The 19,785-nt window shown below is 42.3% G+C and overlaps 1 protein-coding gene across 5 annotated transcripts in view; it reads right to left on the reverse strand.

Annotated features, from left to right (window-relative positions):
- ALKBH3 (alkB homolog 3, alpha-ketoglutarate dependent dioxygenase) overlaps positions 1–19,785 on the reverse strand; it is a 34,864-nt gene that overhangs the window by 1,232 nt on the left and 13,847 nt on the right. For 4 of the 5 annotated variants that reach the window (XM_045893871.3, XM_045893873.3, XM_045893870.3 and 1 more), the window contains one exon: positions 17,132–17,341. In XM_045893871.3, the coding sequence (XP_045749827.2) occupies positions 17,132–17,341 (210 nt within the window). Of the gene's footprint in view, positions 1–910; positions 1,561–17,131; positions 17,342–19,785 lie in introns of those variants that run through there. The other variant, XM_064576613.1, reaches the window with a different exon arrangement.

Here is a 19,785-nt window from a genome sequence, read left to right on the forward strand (position 1 = left end):
TCATTGCACTACATTGTTTGCTTGTGTGATCAAGATGCAATGGAACCAGAGAGTGGTCAAGAAATGCAGACCCCTCTGCAGCTAGGCTGTAGGGGTTCATCTACTGGCTCTGCCCACAGCAGCCGTCTGGCCTTAGGCAAGTTGTGTCACCATTCTCTACCTTAATTTACTCATCTGTAAAATGGAGATGACAACAGGACCTGCCACCCAGGGCTGTTGTGAGCCTCCACAGAGGCAGTCTGTGTAAGTCACTTGGAGACTGGCACATATTAAATACAGTGTAAGTGCCAGATATTATTGTCATCAGCATCTAACATTGCAGAAGAGCCCATTCTGGCCTTGAAGAAGTGAAGTCATTTATACAATAACTCTTTACATCTGCTTTATGCTGTGCTCTGTGTTTTGCCATAGTCGGTGTGGAAAAAATGGGCTTTTAAACAAGACATGGTGTGGTACGTTCTCATCGCCTTTTTACATTTCACGCTAATTCACTAATGGGTACCTATGTTAAAACTGATTACGACTCTTCCTATAGCTCCTCTGGTGTCTTGGAGATACATTCTTGTTTCTTTCCAGAACAGTCAACAGCAAGATTTTCTTAAAGAAGGGAGCTCTGGCTTGACCAGAACAGGGCTGCAAACTGAGACTGGCTGTTTAAGCCTTGGAGCGTAGGTCACAACTCCTGAGCACTTCAGATAGAAATGCCGTGTATTTGGGCGCCTGGGTGGCTCAGTTGGTTAAGCGACTGCCTTCGGCTCAGGTCATGATCCTGGAGTCCCTGGATCGAGTCCCGCATCGGGCTCCCTGCTCAGCACGGAGTCTGCTTCTCCCTCTGACCCTCCTCCCTCTCATGTGCTCTCTCTCTTTCTCTCTGTCTCAAGTAAATAAATAAAATCTTAAAAAAAAAAAAAAAAAAAAAGAAATGCCTTGTATTTACACTGCCCCTCTCTTCCAGAGAGCCCAAAGTCAATTCATGTCCAGTACTCTAATGAAGCTTCAGGCACGGCCTGCAAAACAGCCAAAAGGTGGGGGTCACTCCTCCTTCGCAGTTGACAAAGAGCTTGTCAAGAGTTGAGACCCGAGCTTCCTGATCTTTCCTCTTCCATTCTGGGCAGATCCAACCATTCATCTACTTCACTTCTAATGCAAGGGATTGCATTTGGGTTACTGCAGGATTGATTTCCCTGCAATACTGTGTTTATGTTTATTACTGTAGGGGTGCCTCTGAGAACACAACTATTTACAATGATTTCCCTCAGGAAAATCAAAATCAAAACAATAATGAACTTGCACAAACAGTTTAAGTTCCAGGTCCCAGCCCCTGGCAGTGACTTTGTGGAGCACAGTCATAACTTTTACAGGCAGAAGATAAAAGCAATGTTTGAAATAACTTTTGGTTTCAGTGATTGATTTTAACTGTGCCTGCCACCTTTTCTTCTCCAGTAGCAAGTAAGTGCTGAAGCATTAACCTCTGACCCCTCAGCCAACAAGGGAGCGGTGGGAAGGTGACCCTGTCCTCAGGTGGTCCAGCTGCATCTCAGTGAAGCAAAAGGCGGCTCTCTGAAAAAAAGGATTCCAACCAAAGGAGATGTATGTCGTACTGGAGAAAACATACCAGAAGGGAGTGCATCATCCATGAGATTAGAGGGCTCAAGGCTTCTTGATTTAAGCTGTAAAGTCAGTTACCAGATCAAGGTTCAACACAGCGAGGAGCAGGTGTTCTCCTGCCCTCTGTATACTGCATCCTCAGGGAGTGAGGTAGGACCTTCTTCTGTAACTCAACCACAGACACAAGGAGGGTCGCAAAACAAAATAGAGAGGAAAGGCGCTGAACCAGACATGAAGCCAATCCTGAGACCAAGAACTCTTCGAACAGGAAAAACATTCCTGGGAAGGAAGGGGCACCAAGGCCAGTGGAAGAGAAGGGGTGAGCACTGTAATTCTGCCTGGAAACACATGGCGGGAACAGAACCAGCAAGTGAGAGAGAATTCCATATGCAAAGGGGAAATATCAGCCCTGATGGAAAGTGATGTTCAACAGAGCCGTGTTTCACTTTATGTTCCTAAGATCTGAATTTTTCAAATGAGAGAAAGCCTCAGGTTTCTTTTAAACATACATCCAATATAATCTTTAGTTGTACCTAAAAGCAGAAGAGGGAGAATTTTCACTTGGGATAGAGCTACTCTTGATCAGTCCCCAAAAGAGAGCGATACCCAGGGCACCCACTATTCGAGGTGATGTCATCACTTTGCTGCTTGCTATTTGTCCCCTCCAACATCCTTGGCTCAGAAAGTGCATTCCTAATCTGTAGGAGATAGAAAAGAGGGCAAGGGATTCTACTAAGGCAACACAGAGCTCACAAATGTGTCCTTCTGAGGACAGAGTGCCAACAGACCCCAGAGCCACCCTTTAACTTAACCAAGACACACAGAGACTTTTTCCACTTAGGAAGCAGATAAAAGGCCAGCGGAGCTCATGTGGCTGTGCATAAAGGCCCAAACTGATAAATGGATAAGCAATGCTAGAAGCAAGGGTCAGACTGTTTAGAGGAGTGCATTCACAGCTATTAAGCATGGTTAAGTTACCAAAACACAGCTCTGTGACCCTTTTGATTTACTCAGGTCTTTCTTCAAAACAAAACAAAACAGAACACGCCCCTAAAAAAACATGGCTTAGGATAAAATTTTCCACCCATGATCCCAGTAAAAAGAGGCTTTTTAGGGGTGCCTCGCTGGCTCAGTCAGTAGAGCATGTGACTCTTGATCTCAGGGCTATGAATTCAAGCCCCACATAGGGCATAGAGCTTACTTTTTAAAAAGAGGCTTTTTAGGGTCACAATCAGTCTACAGGGTGGGTTTTGTTGTTGATGATTTGGTTTTCCACACGAAATTTCACAAGTAGATGAAAAAAGCAAAAAATATATACTTTTATATTAATTCTGATCAACACTCTCCCCTCCTCCCCAAGGACAGCCAGTTCATTAAAACATGCAATTATGATTCCCAAAGAGTGCTGGGCCTTCCTGAAGTTCTATACTCCCACCTCCGCCTCCTGACACAAGCCTATTTGGCTTCCTTTAGAAAAATGGTTATTAGGGGAAAAAGTCTGGGTGTATTTGTCATTCTGTCATTACTAACCATTCAACAGACAGGAAACCTAAACATGTTTGTTTTCATTGAAAAGGTAACTTCACATTTTATAAGCTCTATGTAGATTTTTCATGTAACTGCTCCTTTCTTGTCCTAAAAAGGTGTCTTAGAAATTACAACCAACAATCAGTGCTTGAAAATCATCAGCAGCAGAGTTTTTCTCTCTACAGAATAAAAGTGACACAAGTTCACTAAAGTAAATGACACATGGAAATCACTGGTTCGATGCCTGCCTTCCTTCTCTCTGTTAAACTCCATGAACAGAAGACTATGTTGTTTTGCCCTTTTGAAATTTGCTCGGTGCCCAACACACACATCAATAAATATGTGCTGAATGAGGAAGAGCACCAAGAAAACATAATCCTATCATCCAGAATTCATGCAATGCATGTACAGGGAACATTCTCTATATAGAATTATGTACTCTACATTTTGAACATTATATTGTGAGTATGTTTTTACATCTCAAATGTACGGTATTTCAGAAATGGGGTTATATAATATTCCTTTATATGAACATATCTTTCCTTCTTTAAACTCGCAAATATTTTTTGACCACCGTATATGTCAGGCCTGTGCTAATGCTAAGAATATAGCAATGAGGTACACACTGCTGGACACTGAGATTTTAATATACCCATACTGCTTAAAAAAAAGAAGAAGAAAAGAAAGGAAGAGGAAGGAAGGGAGGGAGGGAGGGAGGGAGGGAGGAAGGAAGGAAGGAAGGAAGGAAGGAAGGAAGGAAGGAAGGAAGGAAGGAAAAGGCTACTACAAGTAGATCCCGGGCAAAACATTCCTGAGTATTTTTCTAAGGATATATTCTCAAAAATGGAATGACTGGATCCAAGGATATGAACTTTAAAGCAGTCTGACCTATAGTAGCAAACTGCTTTCTTAAGAAGGTTGTGACAATTTATAATTCCATCAGGAAAATACTACAGTACCTATCTTCTAGTCACATTACCAATACTGAACATTACCAACTGACAATGATGAAAAAAAAATTTAGTGGAAAAGTAACAATTCATTATTCAAACAGAGAGTTCTTTAACTACTAACCCGGTTCAACATTTTTTCACACGCCTATTTGCCATTTGCATTTATTGTATTATGAATTCTGTGTTCACATTCTTTGTCCATTGTTCTACAGACGTTAGTATTTTTCTTATTGATCTGTAACCACAGATAGTGAGATATTTACCCTTTGTCATACTTTCTGCAAATACTTTTCTCATTTGCTATTTGTCCTTTAACTATGTTGATATCTAACACAGAGTAGCTCAAGAACTTTCAGAGTCATCTCTGACCTTTCTTTGGTTCTCCCTCATGGTTTTTATGCTTAGCAAGTCTTTTCTCATCCTGGGGGAAGTTAAATATACAATTGCATTTCCTTTTTGGTTAACAACAAAAAAAAGGTTTACATTTTTTTAGATTTCACTCTTTAATCTACTTGGAATTTGGCTTCCACCCCCCCCCCCCCACCCCAAGGCTTCTTTTTATAACATTTTCCAAATACTTACACCAAGGCATCCTGCCAGACTTTTTGGACAGGATCAACCACAGTGTATGCTGCCCAGGTGCCAGGTATGTTAGGAACTATATGTACACCATTGCTCATGCTCACTACAACCCTGTAAGGGAGGTGATATTTTCCATCTTATCATAAGCAAAGGGAGCTGGAGGGAAAGCACATCTCTAAGGCAGAAGGCTGGCAGGAGGAAGGCAGGGCTAGTATTTGGACTTAGATTGCCTAGCTCTAAAGCTTATATTCTTTCCACTATATTGTGTCCTCCAAAGTGATCTCTATTCCTTCTGAAATCCCGTAACATTTCCTGTCCTAATCACATGGCACCCTGACTGACCTGTAACGGTCACAAACACCAGCAAGTAGCATAAATGAGGAGTGCGGGCAGGATGCAATGCAGTGGGGAGTGGGGATCATGGACAACCAGAGAGCATGGGGCCTGCAGACAGGTGTCACTCTAGCTCATTGTTCCCTCAGGGTTGTCTGATTTTCTGGGTTTTCCAGGGAAGCTCATAAATGGGATTTTTATGTGAAATATCCTGAGTTATAAATTTTGGCAAGTAACTGAATCTCTTTATTTTTTTTATTTTTTATTTTTTTATTTATCTGAGAGAGAGAGAATGAGAGAGAGAGAGCACACGACAGGGGGGAGGGTCAGAGGGAGAAGCAGACTCCCTGCTGAGCAGGGAGCCTGATGCGGGACTCGATCCCGGGACTCCAGGATCATGACCTGAGCCGAAGGCAGTCGCTTAACCGACTGAGCCACCCAGGTGCCCTAACTGAATCTCTTTAAAAACGCTAAGCAGTATAAACAAGTCTGAGAACCAGATTCACTTCAAGAGCTGCCCAACTGCTGCTGATGGACCCATCATGACTCCTCTTATGCCCACGTCTTGTCATCCTATCTGGCCCGGAAGCTCCCGATCGAGGCCAGTTGTCATCTGCTGGGGTCCTCTGATCCTGCTTTGCCATTCCACACACTAGTGCCTGATAGAAAGCTCAGGACACATATACAATTTCAAGTATATATTCTTAATCTCAGTGACCCAACTCAAGCAGAAATGGCCATTCAAAGCAAAATATACTTCCAAATTAATGATCTCAATTTACAGTGAGACATTTGATTTTCCAAGTCATCTCTGATCCTCCTAAAAGTAGATGAGCTACTTATTTAAAACATTTCCATCATTTTATTAAGATGTTGATGAAAACAAAACACAAATGACCAGAAAGAACAAAGTAGGAGCCTGCTACCTGTTTCTCATTTCCTGAGCTCTCAGGAAGCACCTGACATGCAGTAACTATGATTGGTTTCTGCACTGGAGGCATCAGGGAAGGCTTCAAGGCTACAGGGGGTCCTTGAATGCTGGAGAGGACTTCAGTTAACGAGAAGGAGGAGAGCGAGTGTAAGGGAGGGCAGAGAGATGATCTCACGGAGCGGTGCAATCACACAGGGAACAAGACACCCAAGTAGGCTGGGCACGGATTATGTAAAGATTTGACAGTCTGACTAAGGAGCTGACATTTTATCTTTTGTTCCAGTAGGAGCAAATAAAGACTTCTGAGTTGGAAAACAAAGTGATGAAAGCAGTGAGCTCAATCTTGGCTCTCTGCTCCTCTTTAGCTATTCTCTTGCTCTGAATGACGATGTGTGACTCCACAGCTTCCCATATTACCTACATTATTAGTTCTAACTCAATTCAACCAGCAGTTATCAAAGCCACGCTGCGCGACTTAACAGTGTGCTCAGCCACCTCGTCCGCACAACGGGGATATAATAGCAGTATCGACTTTGTGGGATTATTGGAGGGCCGAATATAAAGCACTTAGAACAGGGACAGGCACAGTCAGCACTACACATTCGGTATTTATCATCATCACTTTCCTGTTGTTGTTCCGACAATTCCCAAGTGATGTTTCTAGCACAAGCCTGTCATCTGAACCGCAGACCTAGATAGCCAGTGGCCTACTTCCCCCTGGAAGTCTCAGGCCTCTCCAACCTAGCATGTAGAAGGAACTCTTGATTCCATCTACAAATCCTCCTTAAACAGGACCACAGTGGAATGCAAAAATCCCTGCTCCTCCTCCATCTAAGTAAACAGCACCTCTATCCAACACCTACTCAGCCAGAAACCTGGGAGTCATTCTTGTTTCTTACCCTTGTATCTAAAATATTATTGGCAACTTCTATTGGTCACCCTCAAAAACACACCTCAAGTTCATCCACTTCTCTTCATCCCCACTGCCCCCACCTTAGTCCAAACCAGCAGTCTACCACTGGGTCTCCCACCCTCTATTTAGTCTCCTACTCTTGCCTCTCCTCAAACTATTCTTCACACAGCAGCCCGAGTGATCTTTTCAAAATATAAACCAGATCATGTCATAACCTCATTTATTCCTACTGAACTCAGAATAAAATCCAAACTCAGAGCTCTAACTACAAGTTGTAATTTCTCTCTGTTCATTTGATTACTGTCTACCTCCTAAGACCTCTATGAGGGTGGGCCGCGTATTTGCCATGTTCACTGCTATCTCCTCAGAGTTGAGCATAGCCCCTGATACATAGTAAGTGCTCAATTAGTATTTGTGAGACAGAGGAGAGAGGAGACAGGGAGAGAGTGACCTGTTCCTAACAATATCTGGCATCTGGGTATCAGATAGAACTGAGAGAGGAAAGATGGGAATTAAAGACATTTTAGTATTTTAGACATGTGGTAAATAGAGCCTGGGATAAAGATGGTCACTAGGAGAGGGATGAATTCTTCAGACATTTCAGGAACAAATTAATAAGATTTGGGAACTGAAATACTTAAGAGAACAGGGAAGAACTAAAAATAAATTACATATGGGGAGCCTGGGTGGCTCAATCAGTTGAGTGTCTGACTCCTGATTTTAGCTTGGGTCATGATCTCATCTCAGGGTCATGAGATGGGGCCCTGCATTGGGCTCCATGCTCATCAGGGAGTCTGCTTGGGATTCTCTCTCTGCCCCTCCCCCACTGAAATAAATAAATAAATCTTAAAAAGAATTAAAAAATAAAAATAACTTACATGTGAACTTGACCAAGAGAACAGTGATATTGTGAATATAAATGGACTTATCAGCAGGTGGAATTGTGGAGTTTTCTGAGAGAATAATAAATCTGATTTTATAGTTTCAGGTTAGAAGTCACATGTGCTGTCATAAGTGGAAGTGTCCCTCCCCACCAAATAAATAAGTGGAAATGTCCCGTGAACACATACAAGTGATGACCTGAATTTGAGATAAAAGGCTGGAGATAAGAGATTCAGAAGTCACTCCACCTACAGATGTAACAGTTGAAGCCATAAGAACAAATGAAATCATGTTTATTAGCTTATTCAACCAAAATACACACATACACACACACACAGTGCTAAATAATGGGGACATAATAAGACAGAAATGGACCTTGCTCATTTGGCATGTATAATCTATAGCCAGTTCATAATCTCCTAAAAACTAATTTAAACAAAAATAACAAAATTAAAGATAACCTGGAATGTCTATATTGTAGGGGTGAATGTAAAGGAAAAATCCTTAAAGGAGGCAGGGAAACAGCAATGAGAAAAGTATGAGAGTAGCTAAAATAACACAGTATTCCAGCCAGAAAAGGCAGCTGAGAGATGACTGAGTTTCAAGCAGAGAGGTGATGGATACAGGGACCAATATTACAAGGAAGAACAGAATGATGATTGAGAAAAGGTTCTTTCAGACAGTGGCATCTGTATATTAGCAAAGTGGTGGGGATGGATCTACAGAGCGGGTGATTCAAGAGTAGTTCAGTTGCAAGGAAAGGGAAACTGCAGACATAGAAAACTTATTCCAGAATTTGTGCCTCAAAAGCAAGCAAACAAAGAAAAAACCACCCCAGATGTAAGACTGTCTGCAGAGTCAAGCAAAGGGTTTTCTCAAGATGGTAACAGGTATTAAGGGATTTCCCTAGGTCTCTGGTCCAAGGATCAGATACATGGTGGAGCTGCTGCCTGACAAGTATGCAGACTGAAATGGTCACTGAAAACCAAATGTCAACCCATGCTACAGCTATGTAACCTGCTGAGGGCCAGCTGTCCCTTTACTTGCCCTACCTCCCAAATTACGACTGCCAATAATGTCTCCCTCTCCGCTTTTTAAAAGATTTATTTGGGGGGGGGGGGAGAGAGAGCACATACACGTGCATGGGGGGAACACAGAGAGAGAATCTTCAGGCAGACTCCTCATTGAGCGTGGAGCCCAACACAAGGCTCGATCTCACGACGCTGAGATCATGACCTGAACCGAAATCAAGAGTTGGACACTTAACCGACTAAGCCACCCAGGCGACCTCCCAACTCGCTTTTTTAAAGATTTCTTTTCAGCTTGTTTTCCTGATCAGATTGTGGGGTTCCCTTGCCCTTGAGAACCTGGCTGGCTTCTAGACTGCTTCATGGATCATCTAAGCTTGTGGCTATATTTAGACTGCAAAGTTGTTCCTATAGCACCAATACAAGAACACAGCTGCACTTACTCTTTACAGTGGTAAAATGTTTTTTTAATCTGACATAAACAAAATATATTAGTTATGGAAATTATGGAAAGAGAATAAAACTAGGACCCCACAATGTCATCTCTAGTTATTATTCTGCTGACTCGAACCACACTTTAAATGATGGCATCCTCAATATCGATCTTGAAATACATTACTTGAAAAAAAGAAGCAGGGGCACCTGGGTGGCTCAGTCGTTGAGCGTCTGCCTTTGGCTCAGGTCATGATCCCAGGGTTCTGGGATTGAGCCCTGATCGGGCTCCCTGCTCCGTGGGAAGCCTGCTTCTCCCTCTCCCACTCCCCCTGCTTGTGTTCCCTCTCTTGCTGTGTCTCTGTCAAATAAATAAATAAAATCGTTAAAAAAATAAATAAATAGAGAAGCAGCTGTTTCTGAAATGAGATCTGCTAAAGTAAAAGGCTGGCTGGAAAAACATAGATTTGAAATCACTGAGGTTATCTGTTCAAAACAGGTCTATACTCATTTGCCACATACAAATCTTTGAGTTTTTATCCAACTCTTTCCTGATATTTGGCACTGATTTGGCATGGAAGGTTCTGATGAGGTAAGTGAGGACAGTAAATAAGCATGAGGGACTGGCACGGGCGATTGACCATCCTATATCAGGCATGCCCAGTGATCTCAATAGTTCAGTAAGTCAGGACCTCACCAAGGTCTTGCCTGGGAGGTCTGGGCAGTTGTTCAATGCAACAGAGGCTCTCTCTGTAGGCATCGAAAACTTAGCACTGGGGACCAGACTAGCATGAGAACTCCTGCCTTTCCTTCTGGACGGAAACACGTGGAAAGGCAAACAGAGAGAAATGCTGCTGACAGTGTCTATTGTTCAGACTTGTTGTCAACATAGTCCCCAGGGCAGTGTGGGAGCAAGAAGTTACTGAATTTCAGCAAAAATAAACCTGGCTTTCCCCTCACTATTACAGTCCTTCTAGCAACACCGAATGTGCTTTTGAAACCAGAAGGCTTAATGTAATAATGATTCCATTCTTGATAATATATTTCCAAGAAATGCAACTTAAAGGAACTGCTATCTCGAAAGAGCTCCCACCCAAGACTGCAGCACCAGAAACAAATGCTCTCCATGTCTGACATCCAGCTGACCCCAGCCCCCAGCAAAAGTGCAGGGTTCTCTAGTGATCCATCAAAACCACATAACTCATTCCCAAGCCATTCCTAGATGTGACCTGATCAGACATAATTCCCCCCACTCTCTCCCTCCTGTACCCTTCCATGGTGTCCTCCGGAATTCCCATTCAGTGATGAGCAAACACCCCTAGATCTCCAACCTCATGTGCTCTGAATGTTCCCTTGATTTGCGTGTCCTAATTGAAACCTTGCTATCTCCAGGATTCCAAATCCCTGAAGCTTTCTCACGTGGAAAGTGATGGTGTCTTTCACATCCAGCCAGCCAGATACTCCGCATTAACACTTTCAGACCATTATTCCCATACCTCTCTTAAAAATCCCTGCTCCTCTGAGCTCGTGTCATTGAATCTGTTCACCTCTGTCCTTCTCTGCCTTGGTCCCAAGTATGCACGAGGTATAACAAGCTCTTAATTGGTCTCTTGGCTTCCATGCGTGCTCCTTTCTAGTCCAGGCTCCACATAGCAGCAACTGACTTTGTAAAATTATCCAAGAGATCATGTCACTCTTCTGCTTCACACATTTCAGGCTTCTTAATGTGCATAAAATCTGCTCCTTCCTGAGGCTCATGAGCCTCTGCATGATCTGGTCCCTGCCCACTCTCCCCATCTCATCACCTGCTCTGCTCCTCCACTGCTCACTCTACTCTGGTGTGGGGTCTGCTTCTCCTTCCTCAAATTCACTAAGCCCTCTTCTGCCCCAGCCAAGCAGTCATCTACCATGAAAACAGCACTTGGGAAAGAGGAGAACATCATCAGAAGGCTTAGGAATAGTTCTTTAGGAGTATGGCAAGGGGAGAAAAAATTCTACCACTGGGACACAATTTAAAAAAGTCAAGTTTGGAAGCAGACCCCATTCCTAAACATGGCACATGCAAATATGATGAATCACTTTGGAAAAGGTTGTTCTTCCAAGACTAAAAAGACTGTCAGTGGTACTACAAAACTGGGCCGTCCTTGGCAAAAATTAATTCTTCCCAGTGGCAGTCAGGGCATGGATTCCAGCTGAGACAAGGCCCCAAGGCAGCAAATGATGATTCCAGCTCCCACAGGATTTCACGTCTGATGATAACTCAAGTCCTACCAGAACTACTCAGCTTTATGGGCTCAAACATGTACATTTTCATTTACCCACCCACTCACTCACATTCTCCAAACCATTAAATGGCCCTAGAGACAGGAGCTCAAAAACTCAGTAACCTTTCCTGGTCCACAGGCCACTTCACCCTCCCCGAGTCCCCCTTCTACTCCCTCAATGAATGCCATTTCACAGGCCAAAGGAATCTTGGGATTTGGGCTTCCCTGCCATTCATTTCCTTTTCCAATTTCCAAATCTGAAAAGTCACTGTGGCATCTACCATTTTTAACAGCTTAAAAATTCACTGATTAGCGCAACAAATTTGCTCCCATAAAGTAGTACCAATTATCACCCCATTTACAAAAAAAGAAGAAAGTATAAATGAGGTGGATAGGTGCTTTTTGCCAATATCAGTGACAGAAACAGGAAATAAAAACTGATTTTCTAGATTTCATTTAGGGATGTATTAAAAAGACGATGGTTATCAACAATTTTTTCCGGTATTTCCTGTAACTTTTCGGAACAGACGCTGTAGTCAGAAGAGGGGCTGATTAAGAGATATGGATGACTGGACCAGCAGCAGTGGGGTGCTGGATGAGGCGGAGGTTCAGTCATTACTCCATGAAATACTGCCCCGTGTAGTTTATCCAGCTTTCAAATTTAAGCTAGTGAGTATTATAGCATTTTGGATTCTAATATCCTCATTTCTTCTAAAGTCCTGAAAAAATATCAGGATTTATGATCAAACTGACCTTTTCATACTCCACTCTTCCCAGGAGTGGACCAAAAAACCAATGAGAAAGACAGGTACTAGGAACTCTAAGTCACTGGGAGCTCGCAAAGCCTCCACCACTGGAAGTGGTTTTACAACCATCTCTTCTGGTCCTATGAACAGGGTCCACATTCTTCAGAAGGTTCTAGAGAGAAAAGTGGCTTGAGAAACACTGAATTTGCTTCAACTCACCAGAGCCTGAGGTGGACAGAAGCCCTTCACATTTTCAGGATTCAGCTGATGAAGGACAGAGCTTATCCATTGGTAATGTGCTAGAAGAACAAGGCTTCTGGCATCTAAACCTCCAGCACATCACAAACTTCCTGCTATTATCTAATATCCCCCCAAATCAGCCATCACTGTTTCCATGGTAACCGACAGAGAAATAGCAGCCTGCCAAATGGCTTTTGTAGTTCCTTTTCCAGCTTGTTTTTCAGTATAGAACTAAAGCTAGCTGGGAAAAGAACCAGACTAATCTTTATAGCAGGGACATGATGCATTTTGGAAAGTACAACTGGGTCTGGGACAAGGAGCATAGACAAACTTTAATGAGCCCAGCTTGAAAGAATAAAAAAAGGTTCTTGGTTTCTAAAAAAGTGTCCACCGAAGTATATTTGGTAAGCTTTACTTTTGTCTTGAGATAGTATATCCTGACATTGGCCAGAAGATAGATATGGTGCTATTCACTCTGTCTTTAACTGAATTAACAAAAGAAAGGATGGGGTGAATGGAACGGCAAGATCAGGCAAGTTTACTCGGCCACCAAGTACCTTATTATCATTAAAGGAAACGATAATTTATGCTACAGTCAAAATGAATGGGCAGGAGTTGACTGGCTTGGACTAGAGGATAGTGAAGAAGGATCAGCATCCTGGAGGGGTGAAACATTCATCCCAGGGACGACGCCTGCATGAAGCCAGCTGAGCCAACTGCATGAATCAGAGGGGCACTCATACTTAGGAAACAAAGACCTCCTTGCCATTTCAGCACAGGGAGAAACTGCTAGGAACGCCGTGTGTAGAACTGGGGCGGCTTTCAGAAGACCAGCAGCTACAGAGATCTGCTGAAGGTGCCAGACAGTACAACAAACAGCTACCGCAGGGGTGGAGGGGATGGCATGTAACAAAAACAGTGGCCCCAAACAGATGCTTTTCTGTCTCCAAACTGCATACCTGAATAAAGTACACCAAGTCTCATGACTCTTCTCTGTCACTTTCAGATGAGAAATTTTGACTCAAGTCAAACAGGTATTTAGCTTCTCTTCTAATAGGTTAAAACGAACCGGATTTTGAAAGAGATTCCCTCCCACCACCTCTAACATACTCTGCATGTCTTGCTGACAGACGTGAAAATTACAGCCTATAGCAGCATACTAAGTTAGGTTCCTAAGAGTTTCCTGACAGAAAGTCAGACTCCTACAAATTCCGCACAGAAGACTAACGTAATTTATACTCTTTAATTTATGCTTTTAACTTGAGTTGTATGAATCATGAGTCATGTTCTCAGAGCCCTCACCGACCGGAGTTTAGAAAGAAAAGTAGACACAGATTTTCAAAAACCATTTCCTTTCAATCCTTCAGGAAAGGGATCATTATAATAAGATAGAGAGGATGTACTCTAATATGCATTTCCAAGGCTGTCAACTCAAAGAAAGGCTTCTGTACTTCTGGTTTAGCTAGATTTGTGGAGTCCTAGATTTTGGGATCTGTTAAAGAAACCTGAATGAGTCCTTCCAAAAGTTTAAACTTGGGTCTTGTTTACCCAAGAATGGAACTTACAGGTTCTGAGGGGGGAAAAAAAGCCAGTTTTAAACTGTATTCAGTAATGCGTGATGATAATTTCCAATATATTAAGCTTCAATTTTCCCATCTTAAACAAAAGCCAAAATTGAAGGGATATACAATTATATCAAACTCAGTCATAGTTTAGATTATGCAGGAAGCCAAGACTTACGGTACTGACACCTTTGTATTTCCTCCCAAATCCGTTTCCTCAGCCAACTTTGTTTCAAGATCTCAGGTGAATTTTCTTACTTAGGAGGTCTATATTTTTATTAAATCAGCCATCATAGGTATAGTGCAGATTCTCTGCCACTGGCAGATAATTACAGGGACGGTACCACGTTTTCTAGTATTTCATGGCCTGTGCTTTCACTATACTCATCAAAATAAACTGTAAGAAGCCTTGAGAAGATAAAGCTTCAGTATGGGCAGTCTCCCTCTTAAACCGGGATTTTGTTCCAAATGGTTGCCTTCAAGGCTGTATGGCAGTTGTATTACCCATCCACTCATGAACCTTTAACAGAAGTCAGGTATATTACCAAGAAATAGCTCTTGGTCGCCATGAATATTGTTTTCATATGAGAAAATGAAGACCTTCAGCTGCCTGGAGGAGACATGGAATGGGGGTATTCTGGGCACCAGAATACTGCTAATGCTTAATGGCTGGAAACTGCTTCTACAGTAAAACTACTTATCCAGAAAGCATGCTTTGGGAATCCTTAGGCTTCAAATCTATAAATAGGCCAAAAATGTTTTTAAAAGGGTGGTGGTGGTGGTGAATGGATGTTGTAAAGAAACAGTAACTGAACACTTAAATACCTGGCAACAAAGAAAGTAACCACCAAGAACGAGAAGCTAGGATTACATTAAACATTATCCTGCATGTAGCACAGCTTATGTGCCAGTCAGAGAGGAGGAAGGAAAACTCCCGCAGGAAGGCAGAGCACCAGCATGTGCTAGGTCATAAGCTCCAGGAGGGAAAAGGTGACTTCATCTCACTCAATCGTTGCTACAGCCCCAGCTCCCACGATCATGCCTGAGAAAAAGTTGGTGTTCCTTATGCCCGGCTTGAGAAGAGGATCTGACCTTAAAAATGAGACACATAGGGGCACCTGGGTGGCTCAGTCCGTTAAGCGGCTGCTTTCAGCTCAGGTCATGATTCTGGGGTCTCGGGATCGAGCACCACATGCGGCTCTCTGCTCAGTGGAGAGCCTGTTTCTCCCTCTCCATCTGCCTGTCACTCTGCCTACTTGTGCTCTCTCTGTTAAATAAATAAATAAAATCTTTTTTTTTTTTTTTAAGATTTTATTTATTTATTTGAGAGAGAGAGAGACTGAGAGAGAGAGCACATGAGAGGGGGGAGGGTTGGGAGGGTCAGAGGGAGAAGCAGACTCCCTGCCAAGCAGGGAGCCCGATGCGGGACTCAATCCAGGGACTCCAGGATCGTGACCTGAGCCGAAGGCAGTCGCTTAACCAACTGAGCCACCCAGGCGCCCAAAATAAATAAATAAAATCTTAAAAAAAAAAAAAAAAAAAGAGACACATGGTGTTTCTCTGCTATTCACATAACAGGAGTCTTCCCAAGGGCAGGATGAATTTTTCATATAATTTATTTAACTGGGTTTTAACTGAGTGGAAGCTGCACATAAAAGCATAACCATACCCAAACATTGGGTTGTCTGCTTCTCAAATGGTACTCCTGGTATATGAGAAGGCTAATCACCAATGAAACTGTGCAGTCTATTCAAAGTGCTCAGGAGCGAGTTCACTCAGTAAGTCACTGGCAACTGACAATCCCCTGCTAACACATACCAAAGAAAACCTAATCAATGGAAATTATACCAACAAAAGCTGCTTAATGGCGTAAATGCAAAAATAAAACAATATGCAGGGCACCTGGGTGGCTCAGATGGTTAAGCCTCTGCCTTCGGCTCGGGTCATGATCCCGGGGTCCTGGGATCGAGCCCCGCATCGGGCTCCCTGTTCCGCGGGAATCCTGCTTCTCCCCCTCCTTCCTGCTCAAGCTCTCTCTCACTATCTCTGTCTCTCTCAAATAAATAAATATTTAAAAAAATAAAATAAAATAAAACAATATGCTTCAAAATACCATGCTTGGAAACTGAAATACATGTCAGGAAAATAGCCCAGTCCATTAACTATGTTCTTAGAAACAGCATATCTGATGAAGAACAGACATGAGCACTGACACACTAACTATTTGGTCTGGATTAGGTCATATTCTAAACACAGCCTTATAAGCCTTTCCACACTGACTGGGTCTGCTTTAATTTATTAGCTAAATGATCAGGAACCTTGGTAAGAAAAAGACACAAAGATAATAAGATAATCTGGTTGAGGTTTGTTCTTTTGAGTTCCTACTATCCTTCTATCTATCTTAGTTCTAAGGTCCTATACTTTTTTGATTTAAGAAAATTAACAGTCTTCGTGTCCCTCAAATGTCATGTAATACAGGTAAAAGCTGGGACGGAAAACTAAAGTTATTATATAGTTTAGTCACTGCTTCTCCACGTGAACTTGGACAGACCACCACCTCTGATATTTTGGCTTGAATTTCCTCTTTCTGAAAGAATTACAGGTTCATCTGTATTTCAGAAGATGGCTCAGAAGGCAATGAAGATGCTTACAATGTTCCCTCACAGAAAAGAGGCAGAAGACTTACATACAATAAAGTCTTTTTCAGGGGCATCTTCCTCACACCACCTTCCGTTCCCATCTCGCATGTACTAGCTTGAGACTTCCCTTTATAAGCCCTCCTTCACAGCATCTATCATAATTCCAATTATTTCAATAATTAGTAATATCTGTCTATCCCCTGTATCCATGAGGACAGGGATTGTGTCTGTTCGTTTCCACCCAACAGAAACAGGCCCCCGGCGCTGGGCACAAGGCAAGCAGTTTCTGTCGGGTAAGTAAATGAATGAATGAATGAACGAAGGGAGTCCAAAGTTAACCATGGGGGAGGCAATCAGTTGAAAACGTTTCAACAATAAAACACGTACTCTTACTCTCTAAATCTGAAAACAGGAGCTTTTGAGAGCACTACTTTTTTCACAGACTATTAGCAGGCAAGAAAAACATAAAAAAAGAGAAGGAGAATACTCACCGGTGGTGGCTTCCTTCTCATCTCCAAACTGCGTGTGGCACCAAAACTCAGGGAAGCGATGACGGGACATCTCCCTAGGGAAGGTTCGTCGTCGCTATGCCAGTCGACACTGTCCTTCTCATTTCGGTAAAGATTGCAGAGCAAAGAGTTGAAGGTACGGCCGGTGTTCTCTTCAATCTGGTCCTTCAGCGTGCGCAGCACAGGGTGCCACTGCAATCGGGAGGCCAAGAAAAGGGGCAGAGATGGTTCACATCAGACACAAGGTGGCAGCCACAGGTAAAACAGAAGGAAGCGTAGAATCAGCCATGTTCTAAACAGGGGCGTGGAACAAGCAGAACCCTGGGAATGCGACAGCCACAGGCAAGCGGAGTCGAGTCCCTCCCATTATTTCTATTTTGATGCAAGCCGACCCCCACAATTTTACTAAGGTACTAAACTTGGTCTAGCAATGTCACGAGGACCAACCCTCTCTACGCATCTCCACCTTTCCGTGTAAAATACACGACCCTCGGAAGGCAGCGACTGTCATCACATTCAGTCAGTCAGTAAGGAGGTTAAGTGGAGCGGGGAGCCCGGCCTGCCGCCCCAGCCGATGAGCTGCCAGGAAGTTGGCAGGTACAGACTGAAGTCTGAGGAGTGCTGGGTGGCCCTCTGTTCACTCGACTCCTATTTTATCGTGAATGACAGAATTGCTTTTAAAAAAAGATATTTAGTATTTCCAGAGTGGCTAACTCCCTAAAAATAGAACCTAAGGGAAAAAACCTTCTACAGAATAGAATCACAACGTGGCCTTGATAACTACATGGGCTGTGAGCTATAGACGATTTAAACAGATACTACAGCCCTGCCTCCTGAGCTCCTGGTTCACTTACGCCATTTATATTTGGAACTCACGTCTTGCTACGCACACTATAGGAAGCTATGACCCGACCTTAGGTTGTAGTTGGTAGCTACAATCAGCATAGCTTGTATTAGTTCTTGTTAGAATTCTGTCCTTCCTCCAAGAAACCTCAAGTACTTACAGAGCTTCCTTTTATGACAGTTGTTCTCACACCCCTATCAAAAATTGAGGACCTCAAAGAACTTCTGTTTATATGGGTTACAACTATGACGTTTATCCTATTAAAAATTAATACTTAAAAAAGTTAAACTATTGGTTAATTCACTTAAAAAAATACAAACCCATGACACGTTAACATAAATACTATTTTACAAAAAATAACTCTATTTTCCAATACAAAAAACTGGCAAGAAGATGGCACTGTTTTGCAAATCTCTTTACTGTTTGGCTTCACTGAAGAGGTGATTCTCACATCTGCTTCTGCATTTAGTCTGTTACAATATGTTGTTTTTGTTGAAGTATATGAAGAAAATTGGCTTCACATGAATATGTAGTTAGAAAAGGACAGGAGTCTTTTCCAGCCTTTCCAAATAATTGTGGATACTCTTTGCTATTACACCAAAACTCAACAAGTACTAGTTGCAGTGTGGAATCGGAAACCATATCAACAAACTTCTGTTATATTCTCTTACATTTAAATCTACTGGTCCCGCTTGCACTTTGAATGAGTCTTTTAATCTTTTATGATTCTGTAACATCAAGCATTGGTCATGTGGAAAATATTGATCCAATGAGTAATGCAGACTGACATTACTGTTGACACATTTCATTATACAATTTTAAAAAACCATATCCATTTACTATTACCACTGATCTCATCAGAAAAGACTAAGTAATAGAAAGAGGTCAGGATCAAAGGGGCAGATATGACTTTTTCCAAAATTCTAATTCTCTTGAAAACCCAACTTTTATAGGTAACAAATCCTATCCATTGTTTTCCTTGAAGGGATACTCACTTCATTCATTTATTAGAAAATGTCTACCAAATACTCAAGCCTGAATAACTACAGTTTGTCTGCTAGTTGTTCTTCCAAACAAAAATGGTCCATGATAAAAGTAGGTAGTTCAGCTATAGCTTAAAGAATCACACAAGTGTTTTGCCTTGACAAACCATCACACTTGGCTTGTAGCAGGAGTGCTTTATGCATACTTTCCATTTCATCAAACTATTAAAGAGACAGGAACTCAAATATTGAGATTTAATAAAACTAATAATGTTTACTGCTTTGAGGAAATGTTCTTAAATGAAACCAGCCTTTTTTTTTTTTTTTTTAACTGGAAGTGCATGGTGGTGAAGAATACCATGAGCACTAGCATAGTTCGGTGACAATGACCTGATTCATGCTCAGGCACCAGAAGTTTTTTTGTTTTTGTTTTATTTTTAACCAGAAGTTTTTTATCCACCATTATTTTCGTACCATCAGTGCAAATTCAACATAGTGAAATTGTCATACACTCCTAATATCATTATAAAATTAGTTTTGACCGGGGCGCCTGGGTGGCTCAGTTGGTTAAGCGACTGCCTTCGGCTCAAGTCATGTTCCGGGATCGAGTCCCACATCGGCCTCCCTGCTCAGCGGGGAGTCTGGTTCTCCCTCTGACCCTCTTCCCTCTCGTGCTCTCTGTCTCTCATTCTCTCTCGCAAATAAATAAATAAAATCTTTAAAAAAAAAAAAAATAGTTTTGACCTGTGCACTCCCCAAAAGGACTTTGTGGACCCCTCCAGGGATCCACCAATTCTACTTTAAAAACT

This window comes from Mirounga angustirostris, unplaced genomic scaffold, assembly GCF_029215605.1.
Source record: "Mirounga angustirostris isolate CCGP_5_RB_7025 unplaced genomic scaffold, mMirAng1.0.hap1 SCAF_13, whole genome shotgun sequence".
Classification (NCBI taxonomy): domain Eukaryota; kingdom Metazoa; phylum Chordata; class Mammalia; order Carnivora; family Phocidae; genus Mirounga; species Mirounga angustirostris.